Here is a 21,663-nt window from a genome sequence, read left to right as displayed (position 1 = left end):
CTGTGTTCAGCTGGACTATACTCCAAAGTAAATCCATAACATAGCCTGTGTGTGTGTGTGTGTGTGTGTGTGTGTGTGTGTGTTTATATATATATATAATTGTTTATGCATTCTGATCCCCTTCAAAAGCAAAGCAGTATAATGCAGATTAAAATCACTCTTGTGTGTCATATGACCATTAGACACTACCAGTTGTCGTGTTAGCTATTGTATGGTTACCATGATATTTCCCGTAGGAACAAGAATTCCTTTCATTCTAATGAGTGTCTGTCATCCAAATGATAACAGAATTAGCCATTTCATTTCTCACAATAAAAAGTAATGATCAAGTGGAGCTGAAATGGGCAGATTCACTGAAAACAATGGTAGCATATTCATTGATTTCAATGGGTAAAGCCATTTTGCAGAATAGCTGGGGAGGGGGTTAGTTAATATAATTCCATAATTCAAAATGCTGTAAACTGCCTCCAGTATACATTATTTGGGTTTTGCTTTACTTCCATCTCATCACTTTCCAAGGACATAAAATTACTTTGCTGCTGTACTGATTCTAGTAATGGCTAGTGCTACAGATCATGGCCATAATCCAGTACGGATCAAAGTACACTTAAGCCTATTAAAAACGAAATGTGCTGGATTGTCGCCCCGATACCGCTTTCAGTGGCTTCTCATCAAATGGTGCATACGTTGAAATTGTATTTAAGCTATTCTAAATAACACCCACGACTGTGCTTATTGTAATTATACAACTGTGATTTTTGTCTCAGTTATTTTATCATCAGCTAGTACCCTTTAATGGTAGTTTGGTGATATGCAACAAAATGGAATATAAATGAAGAAATAAATATCTTAATTACAGTTTGCTTTAAGTCTTTGGCTCCCACAGCACAGTGATGGTAGCATAAATTGTATTGTTGTGGCTGCCGGGTGACTGTCCTTTGTTAAATTGATTACTTGCCTATAGTCAAAGATGATATTTTGGTGTTTCCTCCTGAATGGGGCAATTTACTTGCAGGCTGGAGTTTGGGATCAGACTGGGACTATAAGGCAGTTGGCAGTTCTGAATTTGGGCGAAGTACAGTACCTGAGCCTGAAGTTCCCCTTCAATTTTGCAGGTAGCTTGTTCCCAGTGCAAACAAAACTATCCTCTAATAGCGGGGGATAATATTTCTGCAATTTAAATAAATGAACCCTTAGCAGATTTATTTTTAGAGTTTATGAATAAGGGTTGCTGATATATTTTAAACCTGCAATGAAAATGGGTTGTAACCTGAATGAATGTGGCCACTTGTATTGCACTGTGTCCTATTTCTTTAACCAGAAATAAGAAGTAATGTTGTTTTTCCTGTAGATTTTCAAAATGGCTCCTGCTAAAGTGAATAATCTATACGATGTAGTTAATGTTAAGCCACAACACATATTTTTTTCCCAGAGGCAAAAATCTCAAAGCCTAATTCAAATGGTTTCACAGTTCCCTATTTTGATGATATGAGATTGTATGCAGCTTGAGTAAAAGTCATTCATTTGAAACTGCTCTACTTTATGAACTGGAAAAGGTCAAAGAGATGCAACAATGAGTCTTCATTACACAGTGATTGCTTATTTCAGCTGCTCTCTCGCTTTAGAAGCTACATGGGGAAAAGAAAAGAAGGGTTTGTTTTTCTAACTTGCATGTAATATGGGATACTGAAAACTCTCTTTTACATTATGGCCAAGGTACTGATTGGGAAAGGGGTGTCAAGATAATAGAGTCGTGCTCTGTGAGGTATTGTGAGTAATAAACTGATGTATTCTAATGAACGGACATTATTGGTTGTGACAAGAAGACCTGTAATGACTCTGTTATTCCCAGTTTAGGGAACCAGAGCGGGGAGAAACTATGAGAAAGGTATATTCCATCCTGAGAACAATCAAACAATCCAGGCCCCAGTGGTTGGGGTTGTGTGCACATATCCAGGTGAGATAATTGCAGTGGTGCCTATCAGCTATTAAGAGACAAGGGGAGATCTAAGTCTAGCACCCTCATCTGAATAGCCAATTTATGCTACTTTCAGTTTTCTCAAAGGCTACATGCACCAGCTGTAACAGCTGCACCAGGGAGCAAACTGCACATGCAGCACCCATTTGCTGGACTAGGGCAGATATTTGCACAAGGTGAGGACAGGGAAATGCTTAGAAAACAGCACATCAGAAAACTATGGACCATGCTAAGCATGTCCCTGCTTGCCTGTAAAGCATGGGAATGCTGCTTTGCATATATCAAAATAAGCTTGTGGAAGAGAGGAAGGATACCTATTTCCTTCCCTGGGTTGGCTGCTTTAAGCTGTTCTCCCTTAGCCTGGTTAACTTTCAGTATCAGCAGAGGCAGCGGCTTTGTTCATGTCCTGAGCTTTATATAAATGGAGAAGTGCATGTTCGTTAAACACACAAGGTACACTGGGGCACCTGGCTTTACTTCTCTACAATATTTGAATTAGGAGAGGCCTTGTAACCCCTGGACTTGATGGTGGGCTAGAGGAGGACCACTAAACTGGCTCTGAATCCTGGCAAGATGGAGGCACTGTGGGTGCATAGATTCCACGTATGGATATTTGGTTAACTGGCTGCTTTGGAGGGAGTTGTACTCCTCAAAGAGCAGGTACATAGTATGGAGGTGCCCCTGATCCATCTTTGTTGCTAGAGGCCTAGGTAACCTCAGTAGCTGTGAGTGCTGGTAAGAAAATTAAAGCCATTGGGATAGCCTGACCGCAGACATCCATGTGCTTGTAACCTAAGGGCTGGATTACTGAATTGTGGGGCTGCCCTTAATGTTGGTCCAGAAGGTGCAAACTGCAATTGCTTGACTTCTTGTTTCAGCAAGGTACTGCCAAGACATTACACCACTGTTGATAGAATTGCATTGGTTCCTAATTAGCTTCCAGACTAGGCTCAGGGGGCTGGTTTTGGTGTATAAAGCCTTATACAACTTGGGATCAGAATACCTGAAAGATTGGTTCACCCCTTATATACCCAGTTGTGGCACCTACTATTTGGAATTCCCTCCCCTTCAATATTAGACAGGTGCCATCTGTCATCATTTTGGAGCCTACTCTTTCTATTTCAACAAGCCTTTTAAATTGAGATATTTCCCAGTCTGCATCTGCATTGGAATGGTTTTTAAGAAGTTTTTATTGTTTTGTGGCTTGTATTTTGCCTTCATGAGCTCTTTCGGTAGGAAGGATGGTATATAAATATGCTAAATAGCATTAAAGAAATACTATACTATACTGTGGTACCTCGGTTTTCAAACGTTTCCATTGACGAATGTTTCAGACCTTGAACGCTGTAAACCCAGAAGCAAATGCTTCGGTTTTTGAACATGTCTCGGAAGTCGGACTGGAAACGCAGCTTCTGCTGAGTGCAAGACCTTCAAGCCTAGCTTGTCGACTATTGAGTTTTGGTTTTCAAACGTTTCGGAACTCGAAAAGTCTTCCGGAACTGATTGCATTCAAAAACTGAGGTACTGCTACTGAGTGAACTGGTGGCAGCACAATCGTAAAGTTTAGTTTATACTAAACAAGTATCCTTGATATGTAGCCTTTTATTTTTAGACTAGCTAGACTGCATCTGAAAAGTGAACGAATTCTTATTCCTGATATAAGAGAAAATAAATTAATGTGTCATTTCTTCTTCCATTTTAACTTAACTGCACATCAGTTCCAGTGTACAGCTTATAATAATTCAATTGAAAAAGTAGGGTAACACTGAGGTAACATCTCAATGAAACAATGGAAAATTTTATGAAAGGAGTGATAGGGTTTTAAAGTCATTTGACCAAGACAGTTCATTGGCAAATATTGATGTGGCTTATGTACTCCTGGTATAATAGTTTACTATGCCACAGTTTGCCAGCTGTGATAATTCTTAGGTGTTCTTCTGACACAGAAACTAGACTTTAGATGAAGGGAGCCACAAATACAAAGAGTATGAAGGTATGAAGCATAGTAACAGTTGTATTCATCAACTACTGTGTTAACTACTGTGTTCAAATTATTATACATACCTGATTAGAAATTAGTCTTGCAAGCATATCCATTCTTGATCCTGACTCTGAGATCATTTTTGCTGCATTAATAACATCTGATGTATTCTTCAGTGGGCCTCTACCCCTTAAAAAAGAAAAGCAATAAATATAATGAATTAAGTATGTATTGCAATTAGTGATGTTAAGTTCTTGAGAATAATCTTTTGGACAATATTCTTGAGAATATTCTTGATTAATGAGAATATTAGAGAATTTTCATTTAAAATAGGAGAATACTTATTTTAATGCATTGGAAATGATATAATTTTAATGCATTGAAAATTAGTTAATATACATGTTTATTCATGGGTAAACTTGTTCAGATGGCAACCAAAAACTGTACAGATACTTTTATTCAATGGGGCAATGCAGTGAATTCACATTCTTTGATTTTTTGCACCAAACTTGAAATTGAAAATTCAATGTGAATGACATATATTTACCATCAGCTTTGAATTCTAATTATGTTGTGTATGTATTAAATGTAGCTTTTAAAGTAAAAGGAATATTAAAAAAAACCTCAGGTCCGCTACATGAGTACGTTCTTTAATAAGCATATATACACGGTACAGTATTTTCAGTACAACACTAATAAAATTGATATAAAGTGGGGGGAATCTAGAAAACTTTCTTACTGGTCAGCAGGTCAGCACTGTTGACATATAGGGAAACTTATTGTTTAGTAAAGGAAACAGTGAAAATACATAAGCACAAACCTACTTGTCACTTGCAAGTATCAAATTAAAAAGTAAAACATGTTTTATAGTTAAAGTTAGACCATTCTAGGGTGATGGCACCAGTAATTGTCATGTTAAGGTTTGGTATAAGGAAACTCAGTAGTTTAATCGTATTTTATTCTTCTATTAGAACATGTACATGTTATAGGACAAGTCAAAGAATACAATTGGCGTGTTAAAAGTTTGATAAAAGTAAATTAAGTAATAGGCTATCTTGTGCTTCTAATAGCTCTAACACTTAATAACTGTTTTGGTGACTTAAAACACAGCTTGATAAACAAAACTATATGCATACATATAAAAAAGAAGCCATTAACATTAAATATATTATCATTATATGATAATATATTTCCGTATGTCAATCTCTGGTAAATGGCACCTTGTACCATTGAACGGCACTGTAAAAACCAGTTACTGGCACTAAATAAAAATATAGAAACGTCAACTATTTAACTCAAGGCCACTTCACATGCTGTTACACATAATTGCCTAGGCCTAGGGACTTTAAGTGTATAAAGCATTAAAGCTACTGTAAAAAAACACACACACACACACTATATGGCCAAGGATATAGAATTGCTAAGAATGTCACACCAAAATAGGGGGGGCAAGGCTTTTTACATATTGTTGAAATACATACAAATTCAAATGTTCATCAAATTAAGTGAATAGCATTTTTAAAACTTTTTTTTTAAAAAAAGTTTTCTGTAACTCACATTTCAGAACTGCCAATGGTGAATGACACAATGTCCAGTAATGTAACTGGATCAAAAAATCATTATTCATTACTTAAACTGGCACTATCACACATCGACTTCTTATTTACTAGATTTTTTTTTAATGTGGATTGTAAAACTGGTTCTTACATTAGAATTTACAGTTTGTGGAGAATATTCTCCGGAGAATTTTCTAGCAGAGAATATTCACATTCTCCAGAATATTCTCCAGAGAATATTCTCACCTCACATCACTAATTGCAGTACTGGAGTTAACTAGAGAACACTTGTTTGAGAATTAAAGGCAAACCTTCTTCCTGGCTTTAAAAAAAAAATCCTTTACTGAAGCTGTGTCCGATCTGTTTCATTGTTTTCTTGAATTGATAGCCATCTAATCCTTTCCAATCAAAAGGCAGTTGTTTTACTTTAAAATATCTCAAGCCGCTTCCAGAAGTCACACTGGCACAATTCCTACCTTAGCATATATGCTACCAATACCATCAAAGCTCCTTCCTGTGAGGATTAAAACTGCCATCAAGATTGCTGTCTGGGGCAGTAATAGTGTGACAAGAGCTGCCCTGTCTTCCTGGTCTGCACGTTGTCACCTTCTCTTCGCCTGGATCTGATCTGGAGGAAAGAGTGCTTTGCGGGAGATGTGTGTGCTCTGGGCCACTCTTATCATGAATGGCGCTGTGGTTTAAACCACTGAGTCTTGGGTTTGCTGATCAGAAGGTCGGCAGTTCGAATCCCCGCGACGGGGTGAGCTCCCGTTGCTCTGTCCCAGCTCCTGCCAACCTAGCAGTTTGAAAGAAAGCCAGTGCAAGTAGATAAATAGGTACTGCTGCGACAGGAAGGTAAACAGCGTTTCTGTGCGCTCTGGTTTCTGTCACAGTGTTCCGTTGCGCCAGAAGTGGTTTAGTCATGCTGACCACGTGACTTGGAAAGGGACAGTGTAACAAGCCCACCAGCTAGGCTGCCAGAGCAACCTACTGCAGGCAACCCTTGCCACTCAGCCTCCTGTTGATGGCAGCTGCCAGGCCGCACACTTTGGCAACATCTCATAAGATTCAGGGCAGCTTCAGGGTAGCGTCTGCAGTAAGTGATAGCTGCTGGTGCGGTGGTTGTGGGTCCTGACTTTTCTCAGGTGGCAAAATGGCTTGGTCTGATCCTCAGTAAAGTTGTGGAGAATCTATAAATGGCATCTCGGGGAGCATAGGAAGTTTTGGTAACTGAGTGCAAGAAATTATCAATAAGTAAGTGATTACAGTGGTACCTCGGGTTAAGAACTTAATTCGTTCCGGAGGTCCGTTCTTAAGCTGAAACTGTTCTTAACCTGAAGCACCACTTTAGCTAATGGGGCCTCGTGCTGCTGCCGCACAATTTCTGTTCTCATCCTGAAGCAAAGTTCTTAACCCAAGGTACTATTTCTTGTTTAGTGGAATCTGTAACCTGAAGCTTCTGTAACCTGAGGTACCACTGTATGTGACATTTTCCCAGTCCCGTGTCATGCCACATTTACCTCAATATGTGACTATTAGTGCCACTCATCTACCCTTAAATTGGTCAAATGTAGAAATGAAGGAACAGTAGATCTTAAACACAAGAAGAACCATTCTGCAAATGCCACACTTTCAATTATTCTAATAAATGAATGCTCCCGGAGACAGATTCACAGTGAATTATAAATTATCCAGTAGAATCTGGCTTTAGCCATTCAACTCTTTGATTGAGGGGAAAGAGATCATACCTTTCTAATTATGTTCTGCTCAAAAGCAAACAATGCAGCTTACATTTCATGCAGGCAAGTATTGTAATGATTCCCTGGAAGTCACCAGGAATAAAGTTTAGAAAGTATAGCCTGATAATTTCATTTTCTAGGGGACCCAATAGAATAGCTTCTGGCCTGTCCCTATTGCCCCTAGGTCATCACTGTGGCATTATGTTAAATTTAGTTATATTTGAACTACAGTGGTACCTCGGTTTACGTTACCTTTGGGTAACATAACTTTCAGGTTGCGAATGTGGCAAACCCAGAAGTGTATACTTCCAGGTTTCTGCGCAGAAGCGCACCGCACACATGCACAGAAGCAGTGCCTCTTGTTGCAGACTTTTCAGGTTGCGCATTGACCCCCAGAACGAATTAAGTTTGTATCCAGAGGGTCCACTGTGTACTTTGCTCTTTCCTTCCTAGTACAGCAGCAGCAACAGTTTCTGAGAGTGCAGGTTTGTCCTCATCCTCTGCTACCTACTTCCCTGATCCCATCAGCATCATGGCCCTAGAGACCCGCAACCTATCTGTTATTCAGGGGTGGCCGCCCCATTTTGTCAACTAAGGCAAAATGGGAGTTGCCACCTCTTGGCCCTGCCCAAGCATGCCTCCCTTCTGCCACCACCACACCCTAGCTCTTGCCAAAGTCAGCAGGAGCCAGAGAGTGCTCCCCTAAGTGTTGCCTGCATTGCAGAGTGCCGAGTGGCAAACAGCATGGATGAATGTCCTGGCTCTTGCTGAACTCAGTGGGGGCCAGAGCGTTCGGCCTGGGGGATGAGTGGCAACACTGCACACTGGAATGCCTCCTTGGTGGTGGCACGGATGAAGCACCACCTCTTGCACTTCCACCACCTGAGGCTGGCACTTCACCTGCGTCATAGGTGGGCAGGCTCTGCTGTCATTTTTACAAAGACAGCTTAGGAACAAGCTGAGAGCCTCACCTAGTGCTTCTACTTGCTCATTTTTCATCAGCAAGTGAAGTAGACCAAGGACCTTCTAAAGCTAAATCCTTCCTCTGCACTGGGCCTTTGTTTGATTTTCATCCAAGACTGATTTTCCTAATTCTTAGTCACAGTGTGATAGATTTGAATGCCACTAAGAAGAAGGAATAAAAAGGAACAGTACATTTCCTACTAAGTAACATATTGCCCTCAGAATATTCTGGTTTTGTATTACACATAGATTTGCATTATCTTGGCTGCTTGTTTTTTTAAAGGTCATTCAAATTGTCATATTGTGAATACAACTTCAGAACTCCTAAAAATATTTTTTTTAAAAGAAAAGAAAAAGATGCGGCAACTTTTAACTAATATATATTTGCATAAAAAGCTACAGAGAAGCTTTAAAAAATTGTTAGATGTATTCAATTTAAATCAAGGTCAATGAAGAAAAATTGTATTGTATTTCAGCATGTGTTGTAAGGCATGCTGAAATAGAATCTGAAAGGAATTTGAAAAGTTTTAGCAAACAAGAATTATTTTTTCTAACTGCAAAAGGTTTCATCAGTTTATCTCCCCCCCCCCCGGGGGTAGTTGTAGGGAAATAATACTTTTGCTAGGGGTAAATTCTTATAAACTGAAATAGCTGATGGACCTAGAAACACACTTTCTTTCAAAACTGCTGCTTTCTCTCTCGCTTCTTCCACCTTGCTATTTTTGGCAAAGACAATGAATGAGCAGGAATAGGGTGGGCAGGTGTCCTACTTTACAGAGTAATAATAATAATAATAATAATAATAATAATAATAATAATAATAATAATTTATTATTTGTACCCCACCCATCTGGCTGGGTTTTCCCAGCCACTCTGGGCGGCTTCCAACAAAGATGAAAAATACACTAAAATGTCACATATTAAAAACTTCCCTGAACAGGGCTGCCTTCAGATGTCTTCTGAATGTCAGGTAGTTGTTTATCGCTTTGACATCTGATGGGAGGGCATTCCACAGGGCGGGCGCCACTACCGAGAAGGCCCTCTGCCTGGTTCCCTGTAACTTGGCCTCTCGCAGTGAGGGAACCGCCAGAAGGCCCTCGGAGCTGGACCTCAGTGTCCGGGCAGAACGATGGGGGTGGAGACGCTCCTTCAGATATACTGGACCGAGGCCGTTTAGGGCTTTAAAGGTCAACACCAACACTTTGAATTGTGCTCGGAAACGTACTGGGAGCCAATGTAGGTCTTTCAAGACCGGTGTTATAGTCTCGGCGGCCCCTCCCAGTCACCAGTCTAGCTGCCGCATTCTGGATTAGTTGTAGTTTCCGGGTCACCTTCAAAGGTAGCCCCACGTAGAGCGCAGAGGACATTCCCCTGTTCAAGGGGCTGTCTGGTCCGAGTCCAGTTTAGAGTTAAAGAACCATACGAAAGAACAAAAAAATTTTTTTCCTTCCAGTAGCACCTTAAAGACCAACTAAGTTAGTTCTTGGTATGAGCTTTCGTGTGCATGCACACTTCTTCAGATACTGAAGAAGTGTGCATGCACATGAAAGCTCATACCAAGAACTAACTTAGTTGGTCTTTAAGGTGCTACTGGAAGGAAAAAAATTTTTTTGTTTTGACTATGGCAGACCAACACGGCCACCAATCTGTAACTGAAACATACGAAAGAAGAGCAGCAGGATCTAAAAGTAGCCCATGGGCAGGTGGCATTCCTGGATAGCAGACTGAGCAGGCACATGGGTTATCTCTTCCTCACTATGGTGAGATTCCTGTATTTCAATTTAAATTAAATTATTTGTAATTTTGCATCTGTACATATATATCAGCACTTGTAATTTTTGCACATTTTTGTGCCTTTTTTTAATGAAGAATGTTTTCTTTTTTATGATCCATGAGTGGCCATTCTAAGGATGAACTTTAAACACAAATGGGCCATATTTAAGCAATATGATTCTGCTGTTGCCAATTGCTCTGAAGCATTAAGATTACATAAGAAGTTTCTACCTAGAAAAAGACCACTGTGACTCAACCATTTCACAAATGCAATTAATTTGGGGAGTGGGAAAGACAAGGGGAGAGACTCTGGCAGGTGCAAATGAACAGGTGGGAAAGGGGGGAAGGACATAGGCAAACTATTGAGGGGTGAGATTTCTGCTTCACTCCAAAATATGGTCCATCCTCTGTTTTTCTCTTACTTGTGGATACAATAAATGCCAAAGAGACACTGGAAAGGCTTCTATAGGAAAGTGTGGGAGTAATAAAGGCAAAAGGTGTGAATTTTATTTTATTCGTTTAAAGTCAGTAGCATTCAAGTTTGTGAAAATTCTGTGAACACAATGGGCAAAATCTGGCAGAAGTTAAGTAACGACTAAGCCTTAGGGGTGGAATCAAATGGGTGTTGCTCTGCTAATGGAAGGGTAGCTATCCATCAATGGGCCGGGCAAGGAAGCAATTTTTGGTTATCCCTTCTCCCTCCTGCAGCCCCCCAATTTGATCTGGAGGATTGGGAGACCTTTAGGGGCCGGGGAGAGAAAAATTTGTCCCCCCCCCCCTGTTTCAGTTAAGAATGCCCTTCTTTCTGTGGGAAGACACCCATTTGACCCCAACCATTCAAATCATGACTAGATTGTGCCTGATGTGCAGTTGGCAATTGTAGCTACTTATGTCTAGATAGAGATCTGTTCACTCTAGACTATGTAACTACAGGAGTGGGAAAGGATTAGAAATAACCTTTGCAGAGGGATGTAACTCTCACTGACATTAAACCCTTTAAATATAACACTTTGCTAGTTGAATATGTTCTGTCATTTAAAGCAATTTTTCCTACCGGGATCATCTGCTATCAGTGCTTCTTTCTTTCAGATACAGACGTTGAGATATTTCATGTTGGTTTCAAGCTCAATGTCTCTTATCTTTGTTAGATCTCACTGTGACTCCCTCAGGATTCAACAAGGCTTGCAAAATAAATAACTAAACATACCTGCACTTCTTCTTCCTCTGTAAATAACTCTGTCAGCTATTCCCAACTTTTCTGTTTTGAAATAGTGCTTGTATTTTGTCATTGAAAAGACAAATGCCTCGTGAGCATTTATTTTCATGACTAAGATAGCAGACTCCTATACCCTGGCCACTAAATGGGCCTTGGGGCAGAGTCTGGAAGGCTTAGAAGCAGACACACAAAAAGTATTTGATGGGCATTTCAGACCTCCATTTTGGTTAAATGTGAGTTTTACTGGATGGACTAAATGTATGTGGCAAGATGGGACAATGCTTTTTACTCGGCAATTGATATGGATGGTAAAGGGTTAGGACTGGACCTGACAGTTGTACCTGAAAAGGGTGGGGTTTGAGCTGAATCCTGGAAAGAACTTGTTTATTAAACAAATGCACAGCATTTGCAATTTTCAAGAAAGATTAATGTCACTTCTGGATCCTAGAGAGATGAAAACTTTTGTTGGGGGGGGACAAGAAAAATGGGGGGCTGACTCCTCCCATTTTTGTATTTTTAACTTGGGCCTTCAGATCTCTATTGGTGCCTACTGGAAATTGTCCAAAGGATGATTCAAGGGCAACAGAACTTCCACATCCTTCCATCCAATATGAAGTTATGTCTGCTCTGTGCTGGGTTAACTAAAACTCCTGACAACAGTTAAACATAAAATTATCTTTTCTAGCGTAATAGGGTAATAGCGTAATAGGGTGCCTCTGATTTATGCTTCCTAGCTAGTGTGTGAATAGCTTGATCTCTCCCCCCGCCCCAATTTGAATCTTCCATTTTGAGGAACAGGTATACAAATGTTTTCTGATACTTCTGTTGATATGGAAAGATGTACCAAATTTCAAAGGGGAAGTGAGATTTTGTAAACCCCAAAATTCTGAGGCATGGATTAAAATCACACGTTTCCCATGTGGCTTATTTCCCTTCCTTAAAGGAATGGAAAAGTGGGGAAATAAGGTGCTGCAGGGGCAAAAACCAAGTGAGGGGAGCCTATTATTTCCCATGGGGGGCCTTCATGGGAGAAGTGCTTTTCCCATCCCCACCCTTGATTTTGTTTTTGTTTTACCCTTCTCCAAATGTTGCCCCTTTTTTGTGCAGTGGATCACCAGTATCAGGGACCACAGGGGCAAAATCTAAGGAAGAGGGAGCCCATTCACAGGTTTTATCAAGCTACATAAGAACACATATAAAAATGGCTGTTGTGTTATGAGAGTCTGCATATGATCCTCTGTTAAATTCATATGTTCATTTTTCTATGTCAACATGCTGAAGGTACACTCTGTTTGCAGCTCACACTTATTTACCTTAAAGCAAATCCTACTGATTTCAATTGAATTTATTTCCAAATAAGTGAGTTTAGTAATGCACACCAACAGCGATTACAATTTGAACTATACTAAAATTATTTTAAGATCAGACATAGGAGGGAAATTAGTTCTTCATCTCAAGCACAAGGTAGCAAAATGAAACAGAAGATCAGTTTATATTAATCTGATTCCCTGGAGTGTCTAATATGCCTTTTGAAAACTGCAAAAACAAATATTTTTGCATCGATAATAATAAAAAGTGATTAGAAACAAATGAATGCTTTTCTCCTAATTTTTTAACATGAATGAGAATGAAAGAGAGCAATTCATGGCCTGCACAACATTTACAAACTCCTACTGTGAGACGGGCAATCTCTGTCAGGTAGGAAGGAACCCTTCTAGAGAGAAGTAGCATTTTTGAAAGAGAGCATTTATTCTGAAAGAATGAAGTGAAGTTATCTGGATTAAATAAATTATACACCTAAATGTAATTGAGCAATCAGCATGTTTATAACTGATGGTCTATAAACAGCTGACCTGCCTTTTTTATCATCATGTTGCTTCTAATCTTGTTACTCAAATGACTTCAGCAATTGCAAGAAATGTTATTAGTGTGCCCTTTTGCTTTTAAATCTTTTTGGTCAACACTATTAAACTGTATTTATGACTGAGACAGTTGTAACATTGGATAATATAGATGTTACTGACCAGCTAACTTGCCACAGGATTCCCCCCACAGTATTTCAAGATGGCAATAGGGACCCTCCTGGAGGGATGTAAGGAGGGCATCATTTCCATTCTGCCATGGAATCATCTATTTTGCTACTTTTCAGCTTCCATTAAAAACATTAATGGATCTCAGTATCAGCTATGGCTGAAACTTATGTGATTAATTACATAAATAAATGCAATACATTTCAACAGGGAACACAATGTAGAAAATAACACAATTATTTGTGTAATGTTTGCACACTAAAGAATCACGATAGTGAAGACTGCTTGTATTGGCTTCCGTGATTTCCATTCCTCATCATGGACAAACATTTGAACTGTGAGAATCTCCACTCTCATTCCCTTTTCTGATGGAATTTGCTACCATCCCTACTCACCTGTGAATGTGTAGTCAGAGATTTTTCAGAGTTAAGATAGCAAGTGTCACAATAATAATAATATAGTGCGCAAATATATTGCAGATGGCTTCTGGAAACCAAAGGCAATCCACAGACTACAGTATAAATACATGCATGTATGTGTATAATGTTACTCAGTTAAACATTCAATTTGGTGAATTCAAAAACAATTTAAATAACACGTCATCATAATGCTGGGAGTTTCCCTGGGAAGAGGAATTGAGGGGACTTGGTGTTTCTAACAACTCTCAGCACCCTTAACAAACTACAGTTCCCAGGAATCTTTGGAGGAAGACATGGCTGTTTAAAGTGCTGTAAACTTTTGTGCAGATGGAGGAGCCTTTATGAAAAAGGTGTCATCCCACCTTTTATTTAACCTGTTGGGTTGTTGTTGTTGTTGTTGTTGTTGTTTAAGCCTTAGGATAGCTGGCTGCACTTCACTTCCCACAGCTAACTGTATAGAATTCAAAAATTAAAATTAATTGTTCCTGTGAGGAGGAGGAAGAGAACTGTTCCTGTGAGGAAAGCCCTTCCCTCCCTCTTGTCTGAAAATACTGAGCTCAACTTAGCTGCCTCAGAAGCCTGTAGGCAAGGGCAGTTTCAGTTTCATTAGGCATGCAAAAATGCCAGGGAGCGCTCTCTGCTCCACTTTGCTCAACTTCATTTGAGATATTGTGTTAACGAAAGCAAAATAGAAAGCAAACAAAATTAAGTTTTAATATTGTATCATAGCTGTCTGCCCTGAGGCTGAGATTCAAAGCTACATAGCAATTTAAAGCCAGAGGGGGCTGGGTAGAAGGAGAAGTGCACTGATTGGCCCCATGCTGGCCAAGTGACATTGCAAATCCATCAGGCAAGAGTGTGACTCACACAGAGAAGCCAGGCCACAGGGCTTTGTTGGAGGATGCCACAACTCGGCCAATACGCAGTCAGGAGAACTCGGGTGCGGTGGGAAAACAATTACTAAACGGGGCTGTTGCTCTGAGCTCATGTCTGCTGCTATTTCTAGGTTGTTTCCTCCAGGGTTTGCTTCCCAAATCATAACCCTCATGTTCTAAATCTTGTCTCTTTATTTTACTCCTCCCTCACTTTTACCTGCTTATGCTTTTATTTTGATCACATTTGCTTCTGCTCTGCAACTACTAGTAATCTCCCTGTCTCAGTCCGTTTGTGGATAATTCTACCCCATATTCTTTCCCCTTTCCAAGCTGCTGGGGTTAGCCTTCTTCTGTTGGGGTTCCCCTAGATTCCCTACGAGTTGGAGTAAGTGGCACTTCTAAAAGGGGGAGCGCTGGTGCGCTTTCCGACATAACTTCTCTTACTACTCCCACATCCTGCTCCTCAGTGTGTGCTGCCTCCCTCACTAACCATCTTCCTTACTTATTTCTCTTGCTCTCTTACCCTGTTCCCAACCCTAACCCTGTGGAAAGCCATCTAATTAGACTTTAATTTGATTTTGACCTGTTTTTAGGAGGTAATTTAATTATTGTTTGATTTTATACCAATGTTATATACATTGGTACCTCGGGTTACATATGCTTCAGGTTACATACACTTCAGGTTACAGACTCCGTTAACCCAGAAAAGTACCTCGGGTTAAGAACTTTGCTTCAGGATGAGAACAGATATCGTGCTCCAGTGGCAGCGGGAGGCCCCATTAGCTAAAGTGGTGCTTCAGGTTAAGAACAGTTTCAGGTTAAGAACAGACCTCCGGAACAAATTAGGTACTTAACCTGAGGTACCACTGTACCTGATGTTAGCCGCCCTGAGCCAGACTTCAGCCAGGGAGGGTGGGATATAAATAAAAGTTGTTTTATTATTATTATTATTATTATTATTATTATTATTATTAGTCTTATCCATGAGTACTAAATAAATAAATAAATAAATAAATAATATCAATATCAATATCAATATCAATATCAATATCTATGCTCTACCTCCACTATTGGAGGCAGTATGCACTCAGCTTTGACTTCTTCCCACAGGCATTTGGCTGGTCACTGAGGACATTTGCTCTTGTGTTGATGCTTGAAGGGGAGGAACTGGCCATAGTGACCTCATGCTGATGTCGCCCACCTGAATGGGAGAGAAACTGGCTAGCATGCCCCTTGCCCCATCCATCTGAAGGAGAGAGAGAAAAGACTGCTCTTCATGCCCACGTGTTGCCAGCCAGAAAGGTACCTTTGTGCCCTGGACCATACTTTACTATCCCAGCCTCACAAATGCAAGTATAATTTATATTGTTATTTATTATTATATTCCACCATCCCTCCAAGGAGCTCAATGCAGCACATGTGATCTTTCCCCTCCCATTTTGTTTCCTTACAACAACCCTGTGAGGTAGGTTAACCTGAGGCAGTGGCTGGCCCAAATCCTGGCAGTGACCTGCATGGCTGAGTGGGGATTTGAACCCTGGTTTCTCAGGTTTCAGAGCTTTAAATGTATGGCGTGGCTTTAACTAAAGTGTTGTTGTTGCTCATTTTAGTTGTGAAGCTCTTCATATCTTCCTGGCCTTGCCACATTTCTCCTGCCCTTAAAGTTAAGCCTTCTAGCTCTCTGCAGCCTCCTAGCACCACATTTTCTGGAATGTTCATGGGAGCAAGAGTGCATCGTAAAAGCTTTATCCAACCCTCATTAATTGCCAAATAAAGCTGGGGGGGGGGGGAGTACCAGCTCTACTGTACAATACAGAAAGCGATTATTATCTTCAATTGTGATACTGCAGGGGGTGTTAATATTGTAAGTGGGTTGCTGAGTTCTGAACTTAATCTTTTTGGCTTTTAAGATCATTTTGTGGCTTTTCAACGTAAAACCCAGTATCAAAACTGCTTGTGCAATTTGCAAGAGACTTGGATATATGCTGCTACGTTTATTTATTTAGAATTAGATTTAATCCTTTGCATGCAAGTAAATTCTCTCTCTCAGCTGTCAAACTCAGCTCTAATAATAAGTTGGCTAAAGGAATGACAAGCCCAATCTGTTCAGCAAGAATTACAAAATTCTTTTCTGTGGTCTCTAGTCAGCCACAGAAAAATAAGATTATGTGAATCAGCTTCTAGTGTCATAGAGGCACAAACAAACCCTGACATAGTATGTTGATGTGTTTTGCAAATAATGCTAAAATAACATCAGCACGAAATAATGTCAGTAAAGACAGATACCTATGAAGCATAATTTTGCTAGAATAGAGCAAGAACACCCTATGATCAAGTAAGTCATCTACTCCTCTACTGAAAGAATATCCAACAGGTGACTTTCTGCCTTCTTTTTAATAGCTAAGAGCACAAGTCAGCCCAGCACTTTGAAGTCCCACATATTTTAATGAGATAATTTAAATTCTACTCTTTAAATCACTTGGATTGAAATCTGGGGGCCTTAATGGTGCACAGCTTTGGGCTGGATCATAACTTACGCTAGTTTCAATACTGCACACTCTGCCTACCTATTTATCTATCTATCTAATTATAAGAAACAACTATCATTATATACAACCAATGTACCGTATTTTTCACCCCATAGGACGCACTTTTTCCCCTCCAAAAATGAAGGGGAAATGTGTGTGCGTCCTATGGGGCGAATGCAGGCTTTCGCTGAAGCCTGGGGAGCGAGAGGGGTCCGTGCGCACGGACCCCTCTCGCTCTCCAGGCTTCGTGCACCTCTCCGCAAGGCGCGGGAGCCCTGCGCTGGGCTCCCGCTGCTTGCGGAGAGTTGCCTGCATGACAAAGGCTGGGCGCGCTGAGCCCAGCGCTCCCAGACTTCGCGCACCTCTCCGCAAGGCGCGGGAGCCCAACGCTGGGCTCCCGCTGCTCGCGGAGAGTTGCCTGCATGACGAAGGCTGGGCGCGCTGAGGCCAGCGCTCCCAGACTTCACGCACCTCTTCGCAAGGCGCGGGAGCCCTGCGCTGGGCTCCCGCTGCTTGCGGAGAGTTGCCTGTTCTGGGGGCTGGGGTCGGGGGAAGCTCGGGCTTCCCCCGCCCCAGCCCCGCACCTGGAGGGGAAATAATTTTTTTCCTTTATTCCCCCCCCCCAAAAAAAAACTAGGTGTGCCTTATGGGACGGTGCGTCCTATAGGGCGAAAAATACGGTATACAGCCAACAGGAACCCTAGTTTTCCTTTTTCATTTTGCTTTATGGGGGGGGGGAGTGCAGGTTTTGCAAGCTACTTCGTCACTTTAATCAGCAGCTACCCTCTGGTGCCCATCACTGTTTCTGCCAATAATGCACCCTTGGAACAACACTAATTCCAAGATTGCACTGTGCTTATTGCCATTGGTGCTAATAGCACCTGCTGAACTGTCAGTTTTATACTTTGAAACAGGGATGGGGAACATGTGGCCCTCGTGATGTTGTGATCCCACATCTTCTAGAGGGCCATGGGTTCCCAAGCCATATTATCAAACTAGAGTTTTTTAGGAAAGGAAAAGTCACAGTTTGTCCTGGTAACCCCTCATGGCTGAAAACACCTGAGGTTGGGGTTTTGTTTTGTTTTTTACCTATGTACCAAATTGGCCAGACTTTCATCCTCCCACTTAACTACATCAATATCTAATGAAAAGACGATCTAAACCAGGACAAATAATCAATATATGGGAGATAAAGGGGAGCAAGAAAAGCATTAGAAAAATAAATTTTGCTGTTCCTAAGGCAGCTGATTTCATTTATAAGTAAAATACATTAAGAATTTTAGTTATTTAACAGATTAACCCACCTTTCCACCACTTAGATTTTGAAGATGGCTAACAAACAGTTCCTTTCAGTCTTGGGGGATGGACTTCCACATCTACTCCTTCTCCTCTAGAACAAATCAAAGGACTCCCTCACCTTACCCCTGATGCCATGAGAGTGAACCAACACCTCTGCTCTTGCTCTCCAATTATGAGTTCCCCACCCTAGTTCAAGGACACAACAGATAATAGGAGGAGATCAGGACAGCTCCCATCACACAGCTTTTGCTCAGGCAGCTGCCACAATGGCAGTGAGAATCTTAATTGGTTATAGTATTCCAGTCCCCCAAATACTTTTATTATGAGCTTGCATCTGAAGGCAGCCCTGTATCGAAAAATTTTCAATGTCTGATCTTTCACAATTTTTTAATGTGGTGTAAGCTGCCCAGCCCAGCCAGATGGGTGGGGAATAAATAACAAAAAATATTATTATTATTTAGTCCTTTCCTCTAATCTTAAATTCTCAAGCTTTCTTGAGCCCACTTCTTATGGTCTCCTGGTAATGTGGGGTTGGACAAGGACTGCAGAAATTGCCTCCTTGCACAGCTAGCTGGTTCTAAGAAGTGCCACCCGCAAGGTTTAGGTGAATCTTAAGCATCCCAGGGAGCTCACACCACCTTCACACTCCTAAATTTAGATATTTAATCCCTGGTGTTCAGTACATTGGTTCAAGCCAGTTAAGGTGGCAGTAAGATGTTAACTGCATGTGGTGTGACTTGAGCCTGAGTAGAACCATACATGGAACTCGCTTAAAAGATTTTTTGAAGTCTAAAGTCTTTTGCCCACTTAGCTGGAAGTAAGCCCCATTGAACTCTATTGGACTTGTTTCTGAGTAGATAGGTTTGTTGTTAAAACCATATAGACTTCCAGCAAACCTGAGTTCTCCTTGTTTACTAAACAGCTTACTCACTTTGGGTAAGTTGACTAAATAAGCTAAACTCATTTCCAAGGGTGTGGATACCACCTACAGCATATAGGCATAAATCTGTTCTGAAAGAGCAAGTTAAGTTTAGAACTGAGCTCAAAGACTTGGAAGATTCAGGAAAAGATTATGCAACCCAGATGATTTTTGCAGCCCAAACAAAAAAAGCACAATTTGGATGAGTGTCAGAATTCTGTTTAAGCCCCCCTGCAAGAACAAGTTCCAAAACTTCCTAAAATAGTTCCCTCGTTCATAAATCCACAGTTAGCAACTGAAATGGAACAAAATAAAAACAAATAAATTGCAGGATAGGTAATGTAATTAACCACACAGTGAAGGAGTCGCGTGAATTTGCATTTGATATGTTCTTGGAACATCTGTTATGCAATAGTGACAGGTGTTTATTAATATGGATGTCTAATCACATTTCTAGGTCGCTAATGCCTCAGTAACTCATCTTTCAAATATGTATATCTTTCATTATACATTACAATCACTTATCAAAATATTTTACATTTATCTTTTGCACATGACTACTTCTGACCTATCAGGAAAATGTGTTTCTTTTGAAGGTTAATGCACTGTTTTAATTTAATCATTTGATATGACAAAATTTAATAATATAGATAAAGGGTATCATACATTAGTTCTGCTTGTGTCCATAGATCCCAGCGGCTAGAGGGGTTTCCTATGCTCAGTGATCAATATTCTTTTCTGCATTGTGGTGTAATATGTCATAAGGAGGCAGAGAACCATGTACGTTACCTTGAACTCCTTGGAAGAAAGGTGGGGTATAAATGAAATTATCATCATAAGCAGCCCCAGAAACTTTAGATAGCACCACGTAGGGGTTAGTGTGGATTGACAAATAACTTTGCATAACAACTGACAATTGTGCACATTCATATGAAGAATGTGTACAGACTTCAAGTATCATAAGACAATTTACTCAATTCTCAGCCAATGTTGCCTGTGTAATATGCATAGCCTCCACATCAATTTTAGACTTTTCCCAGACAATATGCAAATCCCTAGGCAGAGAAAATGCACAGAATCCCCTGTGCTGTGCTGTTAGTTTAGGCACATTCTCCATGTCTTTGTGTCAATGTGCACCATTACCAGAAATACCACATTCTCTGTTGAATTCGTACATGCAACAAATACTTGTGTGGAGTATTGCTTGCACAGCTGAGGCACACCCATGTGCACACACACAACTGAACCCTATGAACATACAGCAATATCACAGAGGCATAGTGCAGGCATAAGGTGTTTCCAAAAGATGGGTTTTTTAAAAAGTTAACTTTACTACTTGTGACCCATCAAGTTTAGGCATTATTGTGGGATTCTAGGTGCTTGATAAATTCCACCCCTGCCCCCAATCTCTGCCTTGTTGGGCAAACAGCAAAGGCCTACTGATTCTCTGGCAGGCAGCAATCTGGTGGGCTGTGTTTAGCTTGGTGCATGACAACAAGTTGTGCAGGCAGGCTCGGTTCAGAATATAAATAATAGACGATGCTATTTGGTATGCAAAAAAAATCAATTTAAAATAAATGTACTGTATCTGAAACAAAATATGCCAGAATTCATTTAGTGGAACTACATACAGATGGCCTCCCTGTCCTTAATAAATTATCAGGGCACAGATCCAAAGAAGTGATTTGCGCGGACAGCCTGTGCCTTGTATCATGCCGCAGTTCCCATAGCCAAAGAGGTTGGCTGCTTTTTAAAATTAACCAACTGCTTATCTCTCCAGCTGTGGAAACCACTCTTTGTGGCTCTGTACGTTTTAATTCAAAACCCTCATTCTCTTTAGCTTTACTCCTCAGTTGCGTTCTGGGACTTTATGGCAAACCCCATTGAAAAAGTAGTAAGTTCACCCTTGCTATGCTCTTTAGAACCTTGGAAGGAAGGTCATCTTGACATCTCTGTGTGGGACAGAGTGCTGATTATTTCTACCTCTTACTCTGATGCCCTGTCAAATAACTCTGACCCCATGCACTGGCACTAGGGATCCTGCTGCAATATGACACAATGGAGCCAGAGCACTGCAAAAAGCATTTGATGCTTCTCTTTGGGGATTCAAATATACCGTATTTTTTGCTCTATAAGACTCACTTTTTCCCTCCTAAAAAGTAAGGGGAAATGTGTGTGCATCTTATGGAGCGAATGCAGGCTGTGCAGCTATCCCAGAAGCCAGAACAGCAAGAGGGATTGTTGCTTTCACTGCACAGCGATCCTTCTTGCTGTTCTGGCTTCTGAGATTCAGAATATTTTTTTTCTTGTTTTCCTCCTCCAAAAACTAGGTGCGTCTTGTGGTCTGGTGCGTCTTATAGAGCGAAAAATACGGTATTTTCAATCAT

General features: G+C 40.7%; 1 protein-coding gene and 1 long non-coding RNA gene across 10 annotated transcripts in view; one reads left to right on the top strand and one right to left on the bottom strand.

Annotated features, from left to right (window-relative positions):
• CTNNA3 (catenin alpha 3) overlaps positions 1–21,663 on the bottom strand; it is a 543,396-nt gene that overhangs the window by 17,260 nt on the left and 504,473 nt on the right. For 5 of the 7 annotated variants that reach the window (XR_014548214.1, XM_083614464.1, XM_083614463.1 and 2 more), the window contains one exon: positions 4,043–4,148. Coding sequence is in view for 4 of the 7 variants with exons in the window: in XM_083614464.1 (XP_083470590.1) it covers positions 4,043–4,148 (106 nt within the window). In the remaining 3 variants the exon portion in view is untranslated. Of the gene's footprint in view, positions 1–1,519; positions 1,629–2,296; positions 2,390–4,042; positions 4,149–21,663 lie in introns of those variants that run through there. The other 2 variants (XR_014548216.1, XR_014548215.1) reach the window with 2 other exon arrangements.
• The window catches only part of LOC310762875, a 602,857-nt gene that overhangs the window by 562,856 nt on the left and 18,338 nt on the right, over positions 1–21,663 (top strand). For 2 of the 3 annotated variants that reach the window (XR_014548259.1, XR_014548260.1), the window contains one exon: positions 15,641–15,832. This is a non-coding gene — a long non-coding RNA (uncharacterized lncRNA). Of the gene's footprint in view, positions 1–15,640; positions 15,880–21,663 lie in introns of all 3 variants that reach the window. The other variant, XR_014548261.1, reaches the window with a different exon arrangement.

Source organism: Podarcis filfolensis (assembly GCF_964270895.1).
Source record: "Podarcis filfolensis genome assembly, chromosome: 5".
In the NCBI taxonomy this organism is placed as follows: Eukaryota; Metazoa; Chordata; class Lepidosauria; order Squamata; family Lacertidae; genus Podarcis; species Podarcis filfolensis.
This window is presented reverse-complemented; position numbering and strand designations above follow the sequence as displayed.